This window comes from Barbus barbus, assembly GCF_936440315.1.
Source record: "Barbus barbus genome assembly, chromosome: 32".
NCBI lineage: Eukaryota > Metazoa > Chordata > Actinopteri > Cypriniformes > Cyprinidae > Barbus > Barbus barbus.
This window is the reverse complement of record NC_136760.1, coordinates 26,188,409-26,204,822: the sequence shown is the minus strand read 5'-3', so window position 1 is coordinate 26,204,822 and position 16,414 is coordinate 26,188,409. Positions and strand designations below refer to the sequence as shown.

Sequence of the window (16,414 nt, the reverse complement as noted above, 5' to 3'; positions counted from 1 at the left end):
GAGTTCTCAAAGCCTTTCAAAAATACGGTCATTTTTTTCCATATGAAAATAAAAATAAAATAACTATGCTATTCTATACTAATTGTAGGAATTAGAATGTTAAGTCTATCTTTAAAGGACTGTGGAAGGGATCACTCGCCCTGGTGGGCTGGTCAGAACCCAGGAACTCAGTCAACAACAGTTCTTTTCCTTTATGACTTTACTGTGCACTGGAGCATGTAATAGGTGTGGTCTGTACAGAGATAACAAACACAAAGTAAATAATACAGACTTTAAATCCAATAATTTGCCAATTCAATAACAAATGACATTACTGTCAATATTACTGGAATTAAATGAAATACTACAACTCAACGAATTGGCATATTAGCATCTGAATAGGCCATTTAACCGCAAAATCTTCATTAACACACTTATACTTGCGATTCCCAATAGACATATGAACTAAAACAATAATCTCTCTCAATGTAGAACATAAGAACAGTAGAAATAGAGTGATTATAGAATCTCACGGCAGATATACATAACGTTCATTTAAACAGGCGCTGGTTATGCGCACTCAATCAAAGGAAAATAATTACCATAACCGCGATTGCTGGCAAGATTACAACTTAATCTCAATATTAAGCATAATTCAACAAGAACAACTCACTTTACAGGATGCACGCACACATATTACACTTGGATTTGGAGCGGCTCGCATCTCTTCTCTCAAACTTTGCTGCGCAATCTTAAAATGGCGACAGGTCTTAAAAGGGCAACAAGTCTTAAAGGGGCCACACACGCAAGCCGTTTGTACAGCCGCCCCTAAATTGTGTTCAATTTGACTCTTAAGAAGGTTGCGTGTGTGTTACTAATGCTGTATTGAGATCCTCTCTATCATCTTCTGGGATGGAAGGCAAGGCCACAAGTCGAGCTACGGGTCTAGTATATACCTTCCCTTGAACTTGGACATCCACTGATCTCACTTGCGAGTCTTGACTAGGGTGCACCTGGACTACTTTCCCAAGCGGCCAATGTGCTCTGGGCAGTTGGGGATCCATTATCATGACTATTGTGCCTGTGGTTATATTAGGGAATGTATGGTGCCATTTCTGTCTGACTTGCAAGTTCGGAAGGTAATGGCGGATAAAGGAGGACCAGAAGTGGTCAGCTAACACCTGAGAGTGTCTCCACCGGCGACGACTCAAACCCTCTTCTTTAGGGTATATGACTGTAGGTAGGGAGTTGTCTAGCCGCCCCGTGAGCAGAAGGTTTGGTGTTACCGGATCGGGATCAGCCACGTTACAAGACACATACCCTAGGGGTTTGGAATTAAGGATGTTCTCCACTTCGACTAGAACAGTCCTGAGTACCTCTTCCGGTACCGTTTGGGCTCCAACGGTCGCTGATAGTGCCATCTTAATGGATCTTATCTCCCTCTCCCACACTCCCCCGAAATGTGGTGCTGCAGGAGGATTAAAATGGAATGCTATCTTCTGTGGTGCGAGTTTCCGTTGAAGATCAGGTGACATGGCCTGGAACGCTTCATACAGTTCCCGTTCCCCCCCTCGAAAATTGGTTCCTTGGTCCGACAGTAACTCTACAGGGGAACCTCTACGTGCTATAAACCTCCGAAGTGACATTAGAAAGGAGTCTGTGTCCAAACTATTCAGCAGGTCTATGTGTACAGCTCGTGTGGTCAGACACTTGTAGAGGATTCCCCACCTCTTTTCTACTCGTCGACCAATTTTTACAAGGAAGGGGCCAAAGCAATCCATACCAGTTGAATGAAAGGCTGGTTTGTAGAGACGCAAACGTGCCAAAGGAAGGTCTGCCATTTTGGGAAAGGTGGGTTTGGCTCTCAGCCTTTGACATTCCGTACAGGCATGTTGTAAGATGCGGATGGCTACTCTTCCCCTTAGCACCCAGAACTGTCTCCTTATTTCTGCAAACACCCGATCAGGGCCTGGATGGCAGAGTCTTTCATCAAAATCTTGAAGAAGTAACTTCACGGCTGGATGTCTGGAATCTAGTACTATTGGGTGTTTAAGGGTGGGATTTAAGGTCTCTGCATGTCTTAACCTACCACCAACCCGGATTAGATTGGTGGATGTGTCAAATTCTGGAGCTAAGGTGAGTAAGCGGCTATTATGTTGAAGAGCCTTGCCTGATTTCAACCGTTGTAATTCCTCAAGGAAACTCTCACCTTGCACTTTCTGGAGTATGTATGTCTCTGCTTCTTGGTAAGTGTTCGCGGTAGGTTCTCCTGACTCTCCAGCCGCCCCATGTAGCTCCTGTGCAATGGCCTTCACCAGTTCTGTCCAGGTCTTATACTCACTGCCAAATTGTCCGTCTACAGCTACAACTCCAACTCCACAGAATGCAGATTTCTTGAGCTCAGACTTGTCAATCTCAGGGCATTTGGTAGGGTTTGCTGGCCAGTTCTCTGGGGAGAGAAACAGGAATGGGGGTCCTTGACTCCATCGGTTGGGCTTAGCAAGGTCCTTTAGAGTCTTTCCTCGTGTAAGGTCGTCCGCTGGATTTTGAATTGAATCCACATATCGCCAAGTGGTGACGTTGGTAAGCTCGTGAATTTCAGCCACTCTGGTGCCGACGAAAACTTTGAAATGGCAAGACTCTGACTGAATCCAAGACAGCACCGTAGTGGAGTCTGTCCAGAGTACTGTGTGGCGAAGTGGCAGTGTTAACTCTTTCTGCAACTGGGTTTTTAACTGTGCACCAATTACAGCAGCACAGAGCTCCAAACGGGGTATTGACAGGACTCTTTTTGGTGCTACTCTAGAGCGTGCCAGTACAAATGACAGATGGATCTTACCCAACTGATCTTCAGTGCGCAGGTAGGCCACTGCTCCATATGCACTCTCTGAAGCGTCGCTGAACACATGAAGGTCGGTAATAGATCTTGTTCGATTTACTGATGCTGGTACATATGACCGTGAAAAACTGATCTTGTGGAGAAATTGCAGTTCTCCTTCCCATTCGTTCCAGCTCTGGACTAAGGCTTGGGGAAGTTGGGTATCATCCCAGCTGCGCTGTTTGTTCCAAAGTTGTTGGACCAGTACCTTAGCCCTGGTAGTGTATGGGAGGATATATCCTAAGGGGTCGTACTGGCTTGCTAAAACTTTGTAAATAATCCTCATGGTGGGAGCGCCATGATTGATAGGCCGATGACGGTAAGTCAGGACATCTGCTGGGCAATTCCAGCTAAGGCCCAATGTGGACTCCTGCGCATCAGTCCTTTCGTGGGCTAGCCAGAGTTCGAACCCATCCGATCTGGCTTCCGGTGGAAGATGTTTAATGACAGCTGGCATATTGCTGGCCCATTGCCTTAATTCAAAGCCTCCTTCAGCTAATAGCCCCCTCAACTTGTCAACCAATTGCTTAGCCTCCTCTGGTGATGGTAAGCTCTGCAAGCAATTGTCAACGTAAAAGCATCGTTCTATGGAGAACCTCACATCATCGTCCTGTTGGCTATGGTCTCTTACGTGTCGCTGTAATGCAAAGGTCGCACAGCAGGGGCTGCACGTTGTCCCGAATGGCAGAACTTGCCATTCAAAGACGTCAGGGGTCCCCTTTTCCTTGGAGTCACGCCAGATAAACCGAAGAAGGGGTCTATCTTCAGGAAGAAGTCGGACCTGGTGAAACATGCCCCGGATATCCGCGCTGATCGCTACTGCATGTTCACGAAATCTGAGTAAGACCCCCAGGAGTGATGAACCCAAGGTGGGGCCAGCGAGGAGTGAATCATTTAGGCTGAGACCATTAGACTGAAAGGAGCAATCGAACACTACACGATGCTTGTTATTATGACACACCATGTGATGTGGAATAAACCAGCACTCACCATCTCCTTCTCTTTCTTCGGGATTGAGCTTTCTGATTGCTCCAGACTGAACCAATTTCTGGATTTCGGAGGAATAAGCATCAGCTTGCTGTAGGTCTCTGGCAAGTTTTTTCTCAGTACTCCGTAGGCGTGGCATGACTGCTTCCATGGTGGCGTGAAGATGGGGCATGTCACCCTTTCGTAACAAGGGTGTCGCATACCGGCGTATTCCATCCACCTCTACACGAACTGTTTTGTCTTCCAGTAGTTCAACGGCCCTTTGGTCCTGCTTTGACCTTGTGCACTCCTTTTCATTCTGAAAGGGCAAGACATCCACTTGCCACAGCCTACTAACATTCTTGAACAGTTCCGTGGTGCTGGGGGTAAGGGATATGTGGAGACACTGTTTCGGTTGGAGTCGCTGCTCCAACAGGCTGGTAGGGCCCTGCAATGTCCAGCCTAATTTGGTTCTTATTGCAGCAGGACCACCAGGTGGACCAAGTCTTACCGGCTCAATTGGTGAGATCATGTGAGTTTGATCTGCCCCAACAAGGATGAGAGGTTTGGCCTTTTCAAAGCACTGTAATGGTAGTCCAGCCAAGTGCTTATACTGCTTCTGCAGCTTGGGAATTGGATACGAGTGGTCAATGAGATCAAGCTGTGGTGCAGTAAAGGCTCTAGTTATGAGATATCGCTTCTTCGGATTGTAATATGGAGAAATGTGGAATGAGACTGAAGCCCCCTCAAGGGTTTGCACATCATGACGGATTGTTCTCAGAGCTAAGCTTTCTTCAGTACCTCTCAAGCCAAGTTTCTGTGCCGCTTCTGGCAGAAGCATTGTCCGCTCAGAACCGTCATCAAGGATTGCAAATGTGTCTAATGTGCAATTGCCATGATGTAAGAGTACCCTGACAACCTTGAGCAAAACCTTATTACTGCTGACTGGTTTGTTCAGGTACAGTGTCTGTGTCGCTGAGCTGACTAGGCAAGCCTCTGTTTTGGGTGCCTCTGTGATAGGCCTCTCATTTACCTCATGGAGGATTCGTAGATGTTTCCTCTGACAAAGTGGACATGGTTTCTTTAGACCACAATGGGCAGCCTGATGCGCGAGACCACAGCGCCAGCATCTCCTATTGGTTCGTATCCACTCTGAGAGCTGATCTTTGGTGAGGGTTGGAATTTTGGGGCACTGACTAAAAGCATGTTCAGAGTTCTGACAGTAAGAGCAATATACCATGGGCCTACCCTTAGCTTTCTCATCAACCTTGGCAGGAGAATATGTAGTGGTTCTCACCTCAGCACTATTCCCCGACCCAGTCAGTACAGTGGCAGTGGTTCGGCGTGATTGTAGAGCTGCTCTGGGATCTCGTGTAGCTCGGCTTTCTCCCTTGGCTGTTTGATCATCATAACTTTGGCACCAAGACTCATATTTCAACCATTCTGCTAGATTTACCAATGAGTATGTCACACCAGGCCGATGTAACATGTGGCGGCGGAAATCGGCCCTTCTTTCAGGTGGCAGCTTACTGAGGAGGCGTGCAACATGTGACCCACAATGCAACTCAATGCTCCCTGCCTGGCCCAAAGTCTTAAGCAGACCGACTAGAGACTGCACTTGAAGGGAGAATTTCTCAAAGGCTGAGGGGTCATTGCGGCTTATATCAGGTGAATCAAGAATAGTGGCAATCCGTCTTAATGCTACCTGGTGGGGCTGACCGAATCGCTCATTGAGGGCAAACATGGTGTCTCGATAAGGTGTAGGGGAGTGCAAGAAAGAGTCTGCTATTAGACAAGCATCCTCTAATTTCAGGTGGTCAACCAGGACTTGATATTTGAACATCTCAGTACTGTCAGGTGGCAGGAGATTGTCCAAGGCTATTTTTAATCGAGCAAACTCACTTGGATCTTTGTTGCGGAAATAAGGAATGGTGGGGCATGGACCTTTGTAATATTTCTCTGTCAGATCCACAGATGCCATGGGAGGTGACGCATTATAGGATGGCATCCTGTGTGGTTCAGGATAAAGACGTGTGGATGCATCCCATGGTCGTTCATATGCGTATGGAGGACCTGTCTGTTGGGCAGGATACTGGCCATACCAAAATTGGTCATCATATGAATTTAGATGGCTAAAATCCCTAATCTTCTCCACAGAAGTATGTCTAGGGTTAAGTGTCGGTGTGGCCCTCGTAGTGCTATAATGCCTTTGCTTGTCGCACTGATTCATATTTTCTGGCTCGTCATATGCAATAGGTGGAGGAGGATCTGGCCAGTCTTCATCACCCGGATCCGCTGCATCGTGAAATTTAACTGATGGATGATCAGAGCGAGTGTTGGATGTAGATAAAGGCCTTTGCAGACTACAGGCTCTGTCCAAAAGCTGAATCAGCTCATCTTTGGCTGTCTCAATCCGTTTAAGGTCAGCTTGGATGGCCTGCTGTGTTTCACGAAGCTTTAAATTCTCATCTGAGATCCTTTGCAACTTTAGAGAGCCAGCATCTGATCTATCGCTCAGGTATCCATCACCTTCATCAACGAGGGGAACGAACTCTGCATTGGATTCAGACTGTAGTTCTCGGTTTTGATAATGCGGTGATAACTGCTGGGCAGGGCTGGAGGTGTGCTGCTGTAGAAGACTTGGACGGTTACTTTGCTTATCCCTGACAGTCAGCCTCGAAGGGGAAGAAAAGGTGGGTAAACTGTCTGCTCTCTTAGGCTTTGCAGCAGATGCTCCAACCTGTGATGAAGAGTAATCGTCGTCAGATGACGCCACTGTTTGTTCTCTTGTACTAACTGGTGACGCTGATTTACGGAAGCTCTGCAAGTCCACCTCATAGTCTTGTAAATAGGCTGGACGGCGCTTTGGGCGAACCGAAGGGTTTACTGGTTCAGAACTGGCTGACATCTTAATCCAGAGGAGTGATCATCCGGCTCGAAGGACCATTTGTAGGAATTAGAATGTTAAGTCTATCTTTAAAGGACTGTGGAAGGGATCACTCGCCCTGGTGGGCTGGTCAGAACCCAGGAACTCAGTCAACAACAGTTCTTTTCCTTTATGACTTTACTGTGCACTGGAGCATGTAATAGGTGTGGTCTGTACAGAGATAACAAACACAAAGTAAATAATACAGACTTTAAATCCAATAATTTGCCAATTCAATAACAAATGACATTACTGTCAATATTACTGGAATTAAATGAAATACTACAACTCAACGAATTGGCATATTAGCATCTGAATAGGCCATTTAACCGCATAATCTTCATTAACACACTTATACTTGCGATTCCCAATAGACATATGAACTAAAACAATAATCTCTCTCAATGTAGAACATAAGAACAGTAGAAATAGAGTGATTATAGAATCTCACGGCAGATATACATAACGTTCATTTAAACAGGCGCTGGTTATGCGCACTCAATCAAAGGAAAATAATTACCATAACCGCGATTGCTGGCAAGATTACAACTTAATCTCAATATTAAGCATAATTCAACAAGAACAACTCACTTTACAGGATGCACGCACACATATTACACTTGGATTTGGAGCGGCTCGCATCTCTTCTCTCAAACTTTGCTGCGCAATCTTAAAATGGCGACAGGTCTTAAAAGGGCAACAAGTCTTAAAGGGGCCACACACGCAAGCCGTTTGTACACTAATAATATTTTGATGTGATACTTTTAAGAATGTGATATTTATTGTGCACATGTACCACCAAATTCTCACAACTGTAATGCTAAATAAATGCATAAATAAATGACTTATTGTAAATTATTTGTTAGGGCCATCAATCAATTTTAATTAAATTAATTGCATTTTATATATATATATATATATAAATGCATTTCATATACATATACCCTTTTTTTTTACAAGAAATTAACACAATAAATTCTTTGAGCTTTGGGTGAACATGTTCACTTGGTGTTTTTGTGAGATTCTAATGAATGATATCAGTGTGTTTGCAATAGTTTGTCTTGCTGAAGTACATCGAGCTGCATCAGTACTCCACTATATTATCATGAAGTTTAAACCTGTTTAAAGGGGAGAGAGAGAGAGACTTCTGATCCCACATGCAAATTGCTTTCTTGGGATTATCCAGTAAAACATTCCCGGCATACAGCCCTCATACTCGCTTGAGAACCTGCTGAAGAAATCTCAGTACCTCAGGACCGCAATATCAGTCTAATCAGCCGAAGACCTCGAGCATATATTAAACATGCAGACGAGCTGATGAAGAATGCAATTACCTCATGTTTCGATTCACTGCGTGCATTTGCATGCGGGACTGCTTCACTGCACACGGGCCAGATCTCACACCGCTGCAGATGAACGTTTCTGCAGAGGAGCTGAAAGGCGCTTTATCGACACCATCAGATAAAGTTCTTCCTGGATCCGATGGAGGAAGTGTATTTCCAGGATGAAGGAAATATGAGCAAAACAAAAACAAACTAGGCAACTGAAGGAAAACGTTCATCCACTTTAAAGGAATAGTTCACCAAAAAGTTGTTGAAAATGTATTCCCCCTCAGACCATCCAAGATGTAGATGAATTTGTTTCTTCATCAGCATAGATTTGGAGAAATGTATAGCTTTTCGTCACTTTCTCACCAATGGATCCTCTGCAGTGAATGGGTGCCGTCAGAATGAGAGTCCAAACAGCTGATAAATGCATCACAATAATCCACACCACTCCAGTCCATCAGTTAACATCTTGTAAAGTAAAAAGCTATGTTTGTATGAAAAAATACATAATTAAGGCATTAACTTTGAACTGTTGCTTCCAGCTAAAATATGAAAATGTCCTCTGTTCATAATAACGCTTTCTCCAGTGAAACAAATACAGCTCTAAACAAATGTGTGTGGATTTTGATGTGGGAGGACAAAAAAGGATCTACTTTTTCACTGCAGGAAGAGTTATTATGTATTATGGACTCATTTTTTGGCCAAAAGTGATGGTTGAATGTAAAAACACCTGAATGACGTTTTAAAATAAAACCTCAAACACAGTTTTTCGCTTTACAAGATGTTAATTGATGGACTGGAGTGGTGTGGATTATTGTGAAGTTTTTATCAGCTGTTTGGACTCCGACGGCACCCATTCACTGATCCACTGGTGAGCAAGTGATGGAATGGTACATTTGAGATTAATGATAAAACAGGCAAAAAAACAAAAACCCTTAGACTTGCTTTAGGCACTGATATTGTTAAAAATAAGATATTAGAGGGCAGTAATTTTGCAGCGTTGTGTTCTGACATTTGTGTTGCTGTGCTGCGAGTGAATGTGGATGGGTCAGGACCCGTGTCGGGAAGAGTATACAGGTCTGTTCCCAGGGGAGACGGTCTCCATGCCAACCAGCTGACCACAAGATTACCTCTGAATAATCATAAACCCCAGATCAGATCAGACGAGGTGATAGAGAGGTGTGAGTGTGCAGAGAGAGAGAGATGAAGAGATGCAGCCGTGCACAGAGGTAGTGTGGATGGTTGTGACGGGGCATGTTTGTAGAGGCATGTGTGTGCAGGCATGTTTTGTGTCCTAGTGTACACCCCTGAGGAACACCTTTTTAAGAACAAATGCCAAGGGGGAATTTGAGAACTCCTACAATTAAAGCAACCGCTCATCTAAAAATGAATATCATTTCCTGATCCTCATGTTTTTACAAATCCTTTCCTTTCTTTTTCTGCTAATATAGTATTCATCAATACTATGAATTAGCTTTTTTCAGTTTTCATTTATACTTTTGTCATTGTTTTATTAAATAAAATTATTTTTATTTATATTTTCATTTATTTTATTTGAATGCTATCGCTGTATTGCTTCAAAAAATATATTTTTTTATTTTATTTCAGTTTTAATATTTTATTACTTCAACTTTTATAATTGTTAAAGTTTAATTTTAAAGTTAAAAATTTATTTTAATAAAGGTTTTAAATTCTTGTTATTAATTAATACATATTTATTAATTAATTATTTAATGCTATTTTATATAGCTTTATAAAATTATTTCAATTTGAGTGACTTTACTTCAGTGTAAACTTATTTATTTCACATTTCTTTTTTCATTCATTTTTAAAGTGTAACCATTTAAATGTTTATCATGTAATATTTCAATTTCAACTTTTTTTTATTGGTGTTTAGTAACCCTTTGAGTCCTGCACAACAAGATTTTCAGTAATTAACAAGCAATAATAAAGATGAGAATGAGTAAATGATTTGTTTTTCATTATTTGTGCAGAATGATCATTTTTGGTGAACTGTTGCTTTAGTAGACACTGCTCTCAGTTCTGGTAGTTGATCTTTGTGCTGTGTTGAGCTTCAAGGCTGCATTGTGTCTTGTTTTGGCTGGTCGGATTCACTCCTCTGCTGTCTTGCTCTTTTCTGGCAGCAAACACTTCCAGCTGCACCAGCAAAGACAGTTTTTTTTTAGACAGAGAAGAAGAAAAAAACCTCCAGAACAAAACCGTTCATGCAGTTTATCTCAGTATCTTCACACTCACAATATCACACTACTGGTGTGACGGTGTTGTAATTAACTGGTGTAAATATATGTAAAAAATATATGTATAAAAACTGATCTTGTTCATCTTCATATACATCAAATACGGCACTTGAAGACATGTTGTGGCAGGTTTGATGCCATAAACATCTACCATTGGTTCTCACATGTCACTTACTGCATTTATTTTCATGTACTGTATGTGAACCTGAACGAAATTAAAAACTATGGATTGCAACAACCCTATTCACTTTCAGTGTATGAAAAAAAGATTATGCATTATTTAATAATGTCTATTTAATAATTTATTTAATGTCTGAATCATTTAAGACATTATGCAATATATATATATATATATATTTGGATGAACTATTGCACAAAACACTTTTACAGCTTGCTTACTCATTGCAGCTATGGGTGTTTGTGTTTTTTGTGTTGTAAGTGTGTTTAACCGTTTGTGTCATAAACACACCTTGCAGTAAATCACCACAGAGTCACAATCATCATCACGGGACTCAGTTGTGGCATCTTTGACATGTGATTGTGTAACGCACGGCTGCTATTATCTCTGAGAGCTGGAGATGACACACTCTTATTCGAGGGAGCAGATATTTGGAGCAGGAAACAGACCCACGTTCTGGAGTTGTTTAAAATCTAGTAAACTTTTCTTCTGCATCTTGATTGAGCAGCTTTTGCAGTCGGAATGTCCAATGCATGTGTCTTGAGAGTTCAAACGAGCATGTCTAATTTTATATTCTCTACAGTTTGACCACAAATTCTCACTGCTCACAGGAAGTGATGTCACAAGTCTTGTTTCCTTCTGTTTTTGAGCTCGGCGTATTCTGAATCAGCTTTAAACAATGACTCTGTGTGAAAGACTGGGAACGAGAGGAAGTTCCCCCGGCCTGCTGATCTGAGGAGAGGCTTTCGCTCCCTACTGTAATGATCAGACATGTAGGTACTGTCAGGACTGTTCTCGAAGTTCTCTCAGTGTTTACTGGCCATTTTAACCCTGAGACAGACGTTGTGGGGCTGTCTGTAAGGCAGCGGTATAACCTTCATAGAACCTCAAGTGACTGATCTGAAATGCTTTACATGAAGTTCACTCACATGAAAACGACAAAACTATTAGCACATATATATATGTGTGTGTGTGTGTGTGTATTTATTTACGTACTTGCTTATTTATTTATTTACTTATTAATGCATTTGTTTGACATATTTATTAATACGTTAATTACATATTTATTTATTAATTATTTACACATTACAAATTTAGGTATATAGTTATTTACTTATGCGGTTACTAATTTACTTATTTGTTTTAAAATTATTTACTTATTCATTTTTTTATTTATTTATATTTTGTGTTTATATATTTGTATTTTAAATGAAATATAAATATTATTATTCATATTTCTTCCAGCCATCTAGGATGATTTTTTTTTTCTCTGAAATAACTTTACGGTAACATTACATGTGATGATGCTCTATTTTAGATTTCAGCATGATGTACTTCATTATTTTGCACCAGACTTTGCATTGCAAGTGTGCATCTTAAACCTTAACATGCTGTTTAAGTATAGCTCTCTAGATATACTAGCTCACTCAGTAACTTTACTGTTGTCACGACATCCATTCAGTTGTTAATTATAAAATGGTGATGAGGAAGTGAGGAGTGAACTCAGCATGTGGGTTTTATGGTGTAAAAACAGCAAACGTTTCTGATGAGGTTTCTAAACAGCAGCTGCAGGTTCCTGCTTTTATCAAGCGTTGTCTTGTTGGACCGATTTTTAGAGCAAGTTCCTGTCCAAAAACAGTTCTTCATTATCTACATGCATTCTGCTATTTATTTCATTCCCCGCACACTGACTTAAAACAATAGCGATGCAAAATTTCAAACAAGCTGGATTTTCTGTGAGAGTCAGCAGCGCTTTTTAACACTTGTGCAAAATATATCAAGTTTATTACTAAATGAAGCATATGACTCAACATTGGCCAGAGGGACGTTGCCTTTACAGTGTGTGTTTGTAATCAAACAGTCCCGCAGGAGATCGGGCCGCACGTTAAAGCATCGGTTTGCTTTTTAAACAGGCAGTTGAAGGTGTGTCGTGTTTGAGGTGCCTTTGTTTCTCAAACATGTCTCAGCCGCCTGTACTCCCTGCTTTCCTTTCAGTCCATCTCAGTTTCAGACTGACTCAGTTTCCTTTATGCTGTTCTTTCTATTCATCATTGTTTTCATGGCTGTCAAAACAAAATCAGACTGTGAAGCGAAGGCCTGCGGATCAGGGCTTACTCTCAAAGAAGTGCAGGGATGAGAGAAATAAACTCTGCATATCCTGCTTATGATGGCCATATGCCAGTATTAGTAAGTGGTTTTTGTGCTAGTAAAGAAAACAAAGTGAAGGATTTATAGATTGAGAGAGAGACTGTATGTCACAGTCTCTGTTATAATGAGGCGTATTATTGTACCTCACATAAATCTACTACAGCCAACTGTTCAATTAGCAACCACTTTTTTATTTATTTATTATTATTATATGTATTGCATATGTTATGCTATTTTAAGTTTAATGTTATTTGTTTCATTTTTCACCTTTTTTTTTCACACATTTTTCACCTTTTAATAACTTTTTTTGCTGTTCTTGTAATCATGGAAAACCTTGAAATATCAGAAAGTTTGCAATTTTGGAAAAGTTAATAAATAATTATTAATAATTATATTAATAAAAATTAATTTCAGTCATTTAAAACACATCTATAGTGAATATACATTTTTCTATTTATTCTCTAAATTTAGTTTAATTTAATATCCGTTTTAATATCTAACTTTTTATTTAATTTATTATTATTATTATTATTATTATTATTATTACCATTTTACTGTTCCTATGATAATGTAAAAGCTTGAAATATCAGGTAATTATACAGTTTTGCACATTTAATACACTTAATAATTAATTTATTTTATTTTATTTATGGAAGGCAGACAGAGAAATAATCAGACTAACGCAAATATCTAATCATTATTGTCTGAGCTCATTTATACAATGAATATACTTTGTTTTTATTTTATTTTTGGTAGACTAGTGTTCAGACTCCTGTAAATATCTCTCCACTCAGTCTGAGGTTGTCTACGTCTCATCGAGTCTCAGTGTCTCTTACAGAACGTAAACTGGAGCGGCTCGATATCACACCTGTGCTCTCCTCCATCAGACAGACTGTTTCTGTTTTTGCTCAGCCTGGTTTCCGCTTCTCTGGAATCATCCCGCCAAGTTTTATTTTCCCAGTAAAAATCATCATTCAAAATAAAACCTGTCACACTTTTTTTTTTTCTCACATCCACCTCCCTCTTTTTTTTCCGTTTGCACTTCTATCACGTGGTGAAAAGAATCCCCTCAAATTGTTTAGGAGCTTCTGCTCACCACATTAAACTTCGGTGTAGTGGGTATTAGAGATTTTACTAATACTGTAAACGTGTGTCACATTTGTTATTACAAACTAAGGCATAAACTGAATTACTGTGTGTTGTAAAAGCTCAGAGAATGTCACAAAGAGCTTGTTACTTGCACAAAGAAAACAAAAATAATGACTTTATTCAACAATTCATCTCCTCCGCGTCACCAAAGCACGGATATCTTGTTTTCATCGTTTACACTTTGATCTGAACGAATCAGGACGCAGTTGACAGAACAGCATACGCTGTTTACTTTCAGCGGATACTCTCCAAATTACGCTAGAGTGACACGGAGGAGACGGAATGTTTTGTTTTCTTTGTGTACAAATGTATTGTATAGCTTCGTAAAATTACGGTTGAACCACTAATGTCACATGGATTATTTTTACCGATCTCCTTGCTACCGTGTCTGTGCGTTGATCGTGGTAATTACATTGCTGTCTATGGGGAGGCTCTGAGAGCTCTCAGAATGCATAAAAAATATCTTAATTTGTGTTCCGAAGATGAACAAAGGTCTTACATGTTTGGAACGACATGAGGGTGAGTAATTACAGAATTTTCATTTTTAGGTGAACTGTCCCTTTAAGAAAGCCACTTGCTTCTTTCTAAATGAATCAGCCATTCTGAATGAATCGTTTGAATGAATGATATAATAGAAATATAATATTATATATATGATATTATATATATGATATATTTATGATATATATATATATATATATATATATATATATATATATATATATATATATATATATATATATATATATATACACACACACACATACATATTATATGTATATATGTATGTAGTTTATGTACATATATTAAAATATTTATAAAATAACAAATAAAAATAAAAAACTAAATTACTAAAACTCCAAATGAAAACTAAAAATATAAACAAGTATAAATAGCCAGTAAAATATAGAGATACAAAAAAGATCATTCAAAATATTAATAAATACTACAGTTACAGTAATGTATGAAAATACTCAAATAAGACTAGCATATATATATATATATATAAAAAATAAAGTTATATCTGGGTTACTACACTGAGCAATTCCTTTAATAACAGTTATAAATTATTATACAGACTGGGCCATCAGGAATTACAACAAAACTTACGTTAGCCCAAACTGTAGCTTAAATCAACTGCATAGAGTCACACGTTCACTCTGCAGACAGTATTTTCACACCACTTTCAGTTCGGTCCATTATTGAGAGCTGTTTCTGTAACACAGTAACCTGTTAATACAGGCGCCAAAATAAACCTGCGCTGCTTTAGTGTGCATGTGTTATAAACCACAGAACAGGAAAACACACAAAACCACCTGAGAACAGAAAGCTCTGGTTTTCCTCACAGCATCTCCTCCTCTCCTCTCCGTTCTCTGCCTTTATCAGTCAATCTTGCTCAGTCATGTCAAACATGCTCCGGCTGAAGGCTTTTATCGGCAGTCGCAAACACACGCACACACACACACACACACACACACACACACACTTGCTGGCTGGCTGGGTTTCACTGGCATCTACAGTTATCAAGTGAGGAAGAGGGAAAAATATGATTTTTCCTCAGAACACTTCAGAGGATGTTATCAGCTCATTAATTTTATGATTTTTTTCGATAACGCCCCAAAACCCCATTTTTCCTAGTGTGATTTTAGTGTGATTTTCATTGAATCATTCATTCAATATATAATTTCATATATATACAATTTTGATTTAGTTTTCATTTTAATTCAAGTTTTTGTAATTTTTGTTGTGCATTTTTTATCATTAGTCATTATTAGTTTTTTTATATGTAAATATGTCTGTGTTTCAGTTTCAGTTATTTTACTACATCCAGATAAACTAAATTGTTGTTTGGCTATTAACTGAAATAAAATAATTTTCAGTTTTTTTTTTTTGTATTATTTTTTTATATATATATATATATATATATATATATATATATATAATTTTTTTTTTTTTTTTTTTTTTTTTTTTTTTTTTTTTTTATTAATTTGTTTAATTTATTTCAATTAACAAAATTAGTTTTCTGGTTTTAATTTTAGTCGACTAATAACCTTGTTTGTGTCTGATTTTCGTTTGTGTCTAGTTTAAGTTTTTGTAACATATCTAATATTTTTTTATTTTGTTTTTATTTTATTATTTCAGTGAACAAAGTTATTTGTAATATATTTAGTTTTAGTTTATAGTAACACTAATATATGTTTATATTTTGTTAGTTTATGTTGTGGGAATATCGTCAGCAGTCATTGAGCTTGATTTTTGTTGAGTTGGATTTTGTTTTCTCACATTGCTGAAGTTGGAGGAAGAAAATAAAAACAGCTAGGGTCAGACTGTTGTTCTTATATTGTGATTTAAACCATGCCTTATTTTCTAATCATAAAAATGTTCTGGCCAGCTGGTGTTATTTACTCACCAAAGCCCGTTTTTATTTACAATTGCTGTTTGGCGTGGGTCCATTTCGGCCTTGTGTGTTTGTAAGAAGGTGTGTGTGTGTGTGTGTGTGTTTGTTTGTGTTCATACCTTCGCAAATGAATCACAGGTGACAAGTGTGTGTGTTCTCTCACAATTTGCCAAGGATATCTATTTTTAGCTTCACCTAAAATACAA

The 16,414-nt window shown here is 39.1% G+C and overlaps 2 protein-coding genes across 7 annotated transcripts in view; one reads left to right on the top strand and one right to left on the bottom strand.

Annotated features, from left to right (window-relative positions):
* The window catches only part of LOC306852668 (receptor-type tyrosine-protein phosphatase epsilon-like), an 82,632-nt gene that overhangs the window by 19,648 nt on the left and 46,570 nt on the right, over positions 1–16,414 (top strand). The gene's annotated exons all lie outside the window — the stretch shown is intronic.
* Positions 194–7,405, bottom strand: LOC306851987 (uncharacterized protein). The gene is made up of 2 exons (XM_079388534.1): positions 7,341–7,405; positions 194–6,920 (listed from the first exon to the last, which is right to left on the bottom strand). Exon 2 carries the CDS (start codon positions 6,729–6,731, stop codon positions 831–833), a length of 5,901 nt encoding a protein of 1,966 aa, XP_079244660.1. The 5' UTR covers positions 6,732–6,920; positions 7,341–7,405; the 3' UTR covers positions 194–830.

Excerpts from the sequence above, each read along its gene's own strand:
- LOC306851987 (XM_079388534.1), bottom strand. The coding sequence starts at position 6,731 with ATGTCAGCCAGTTCTGAACCAGTAAACCCTTCGGTTCGCCCAAAGCGC.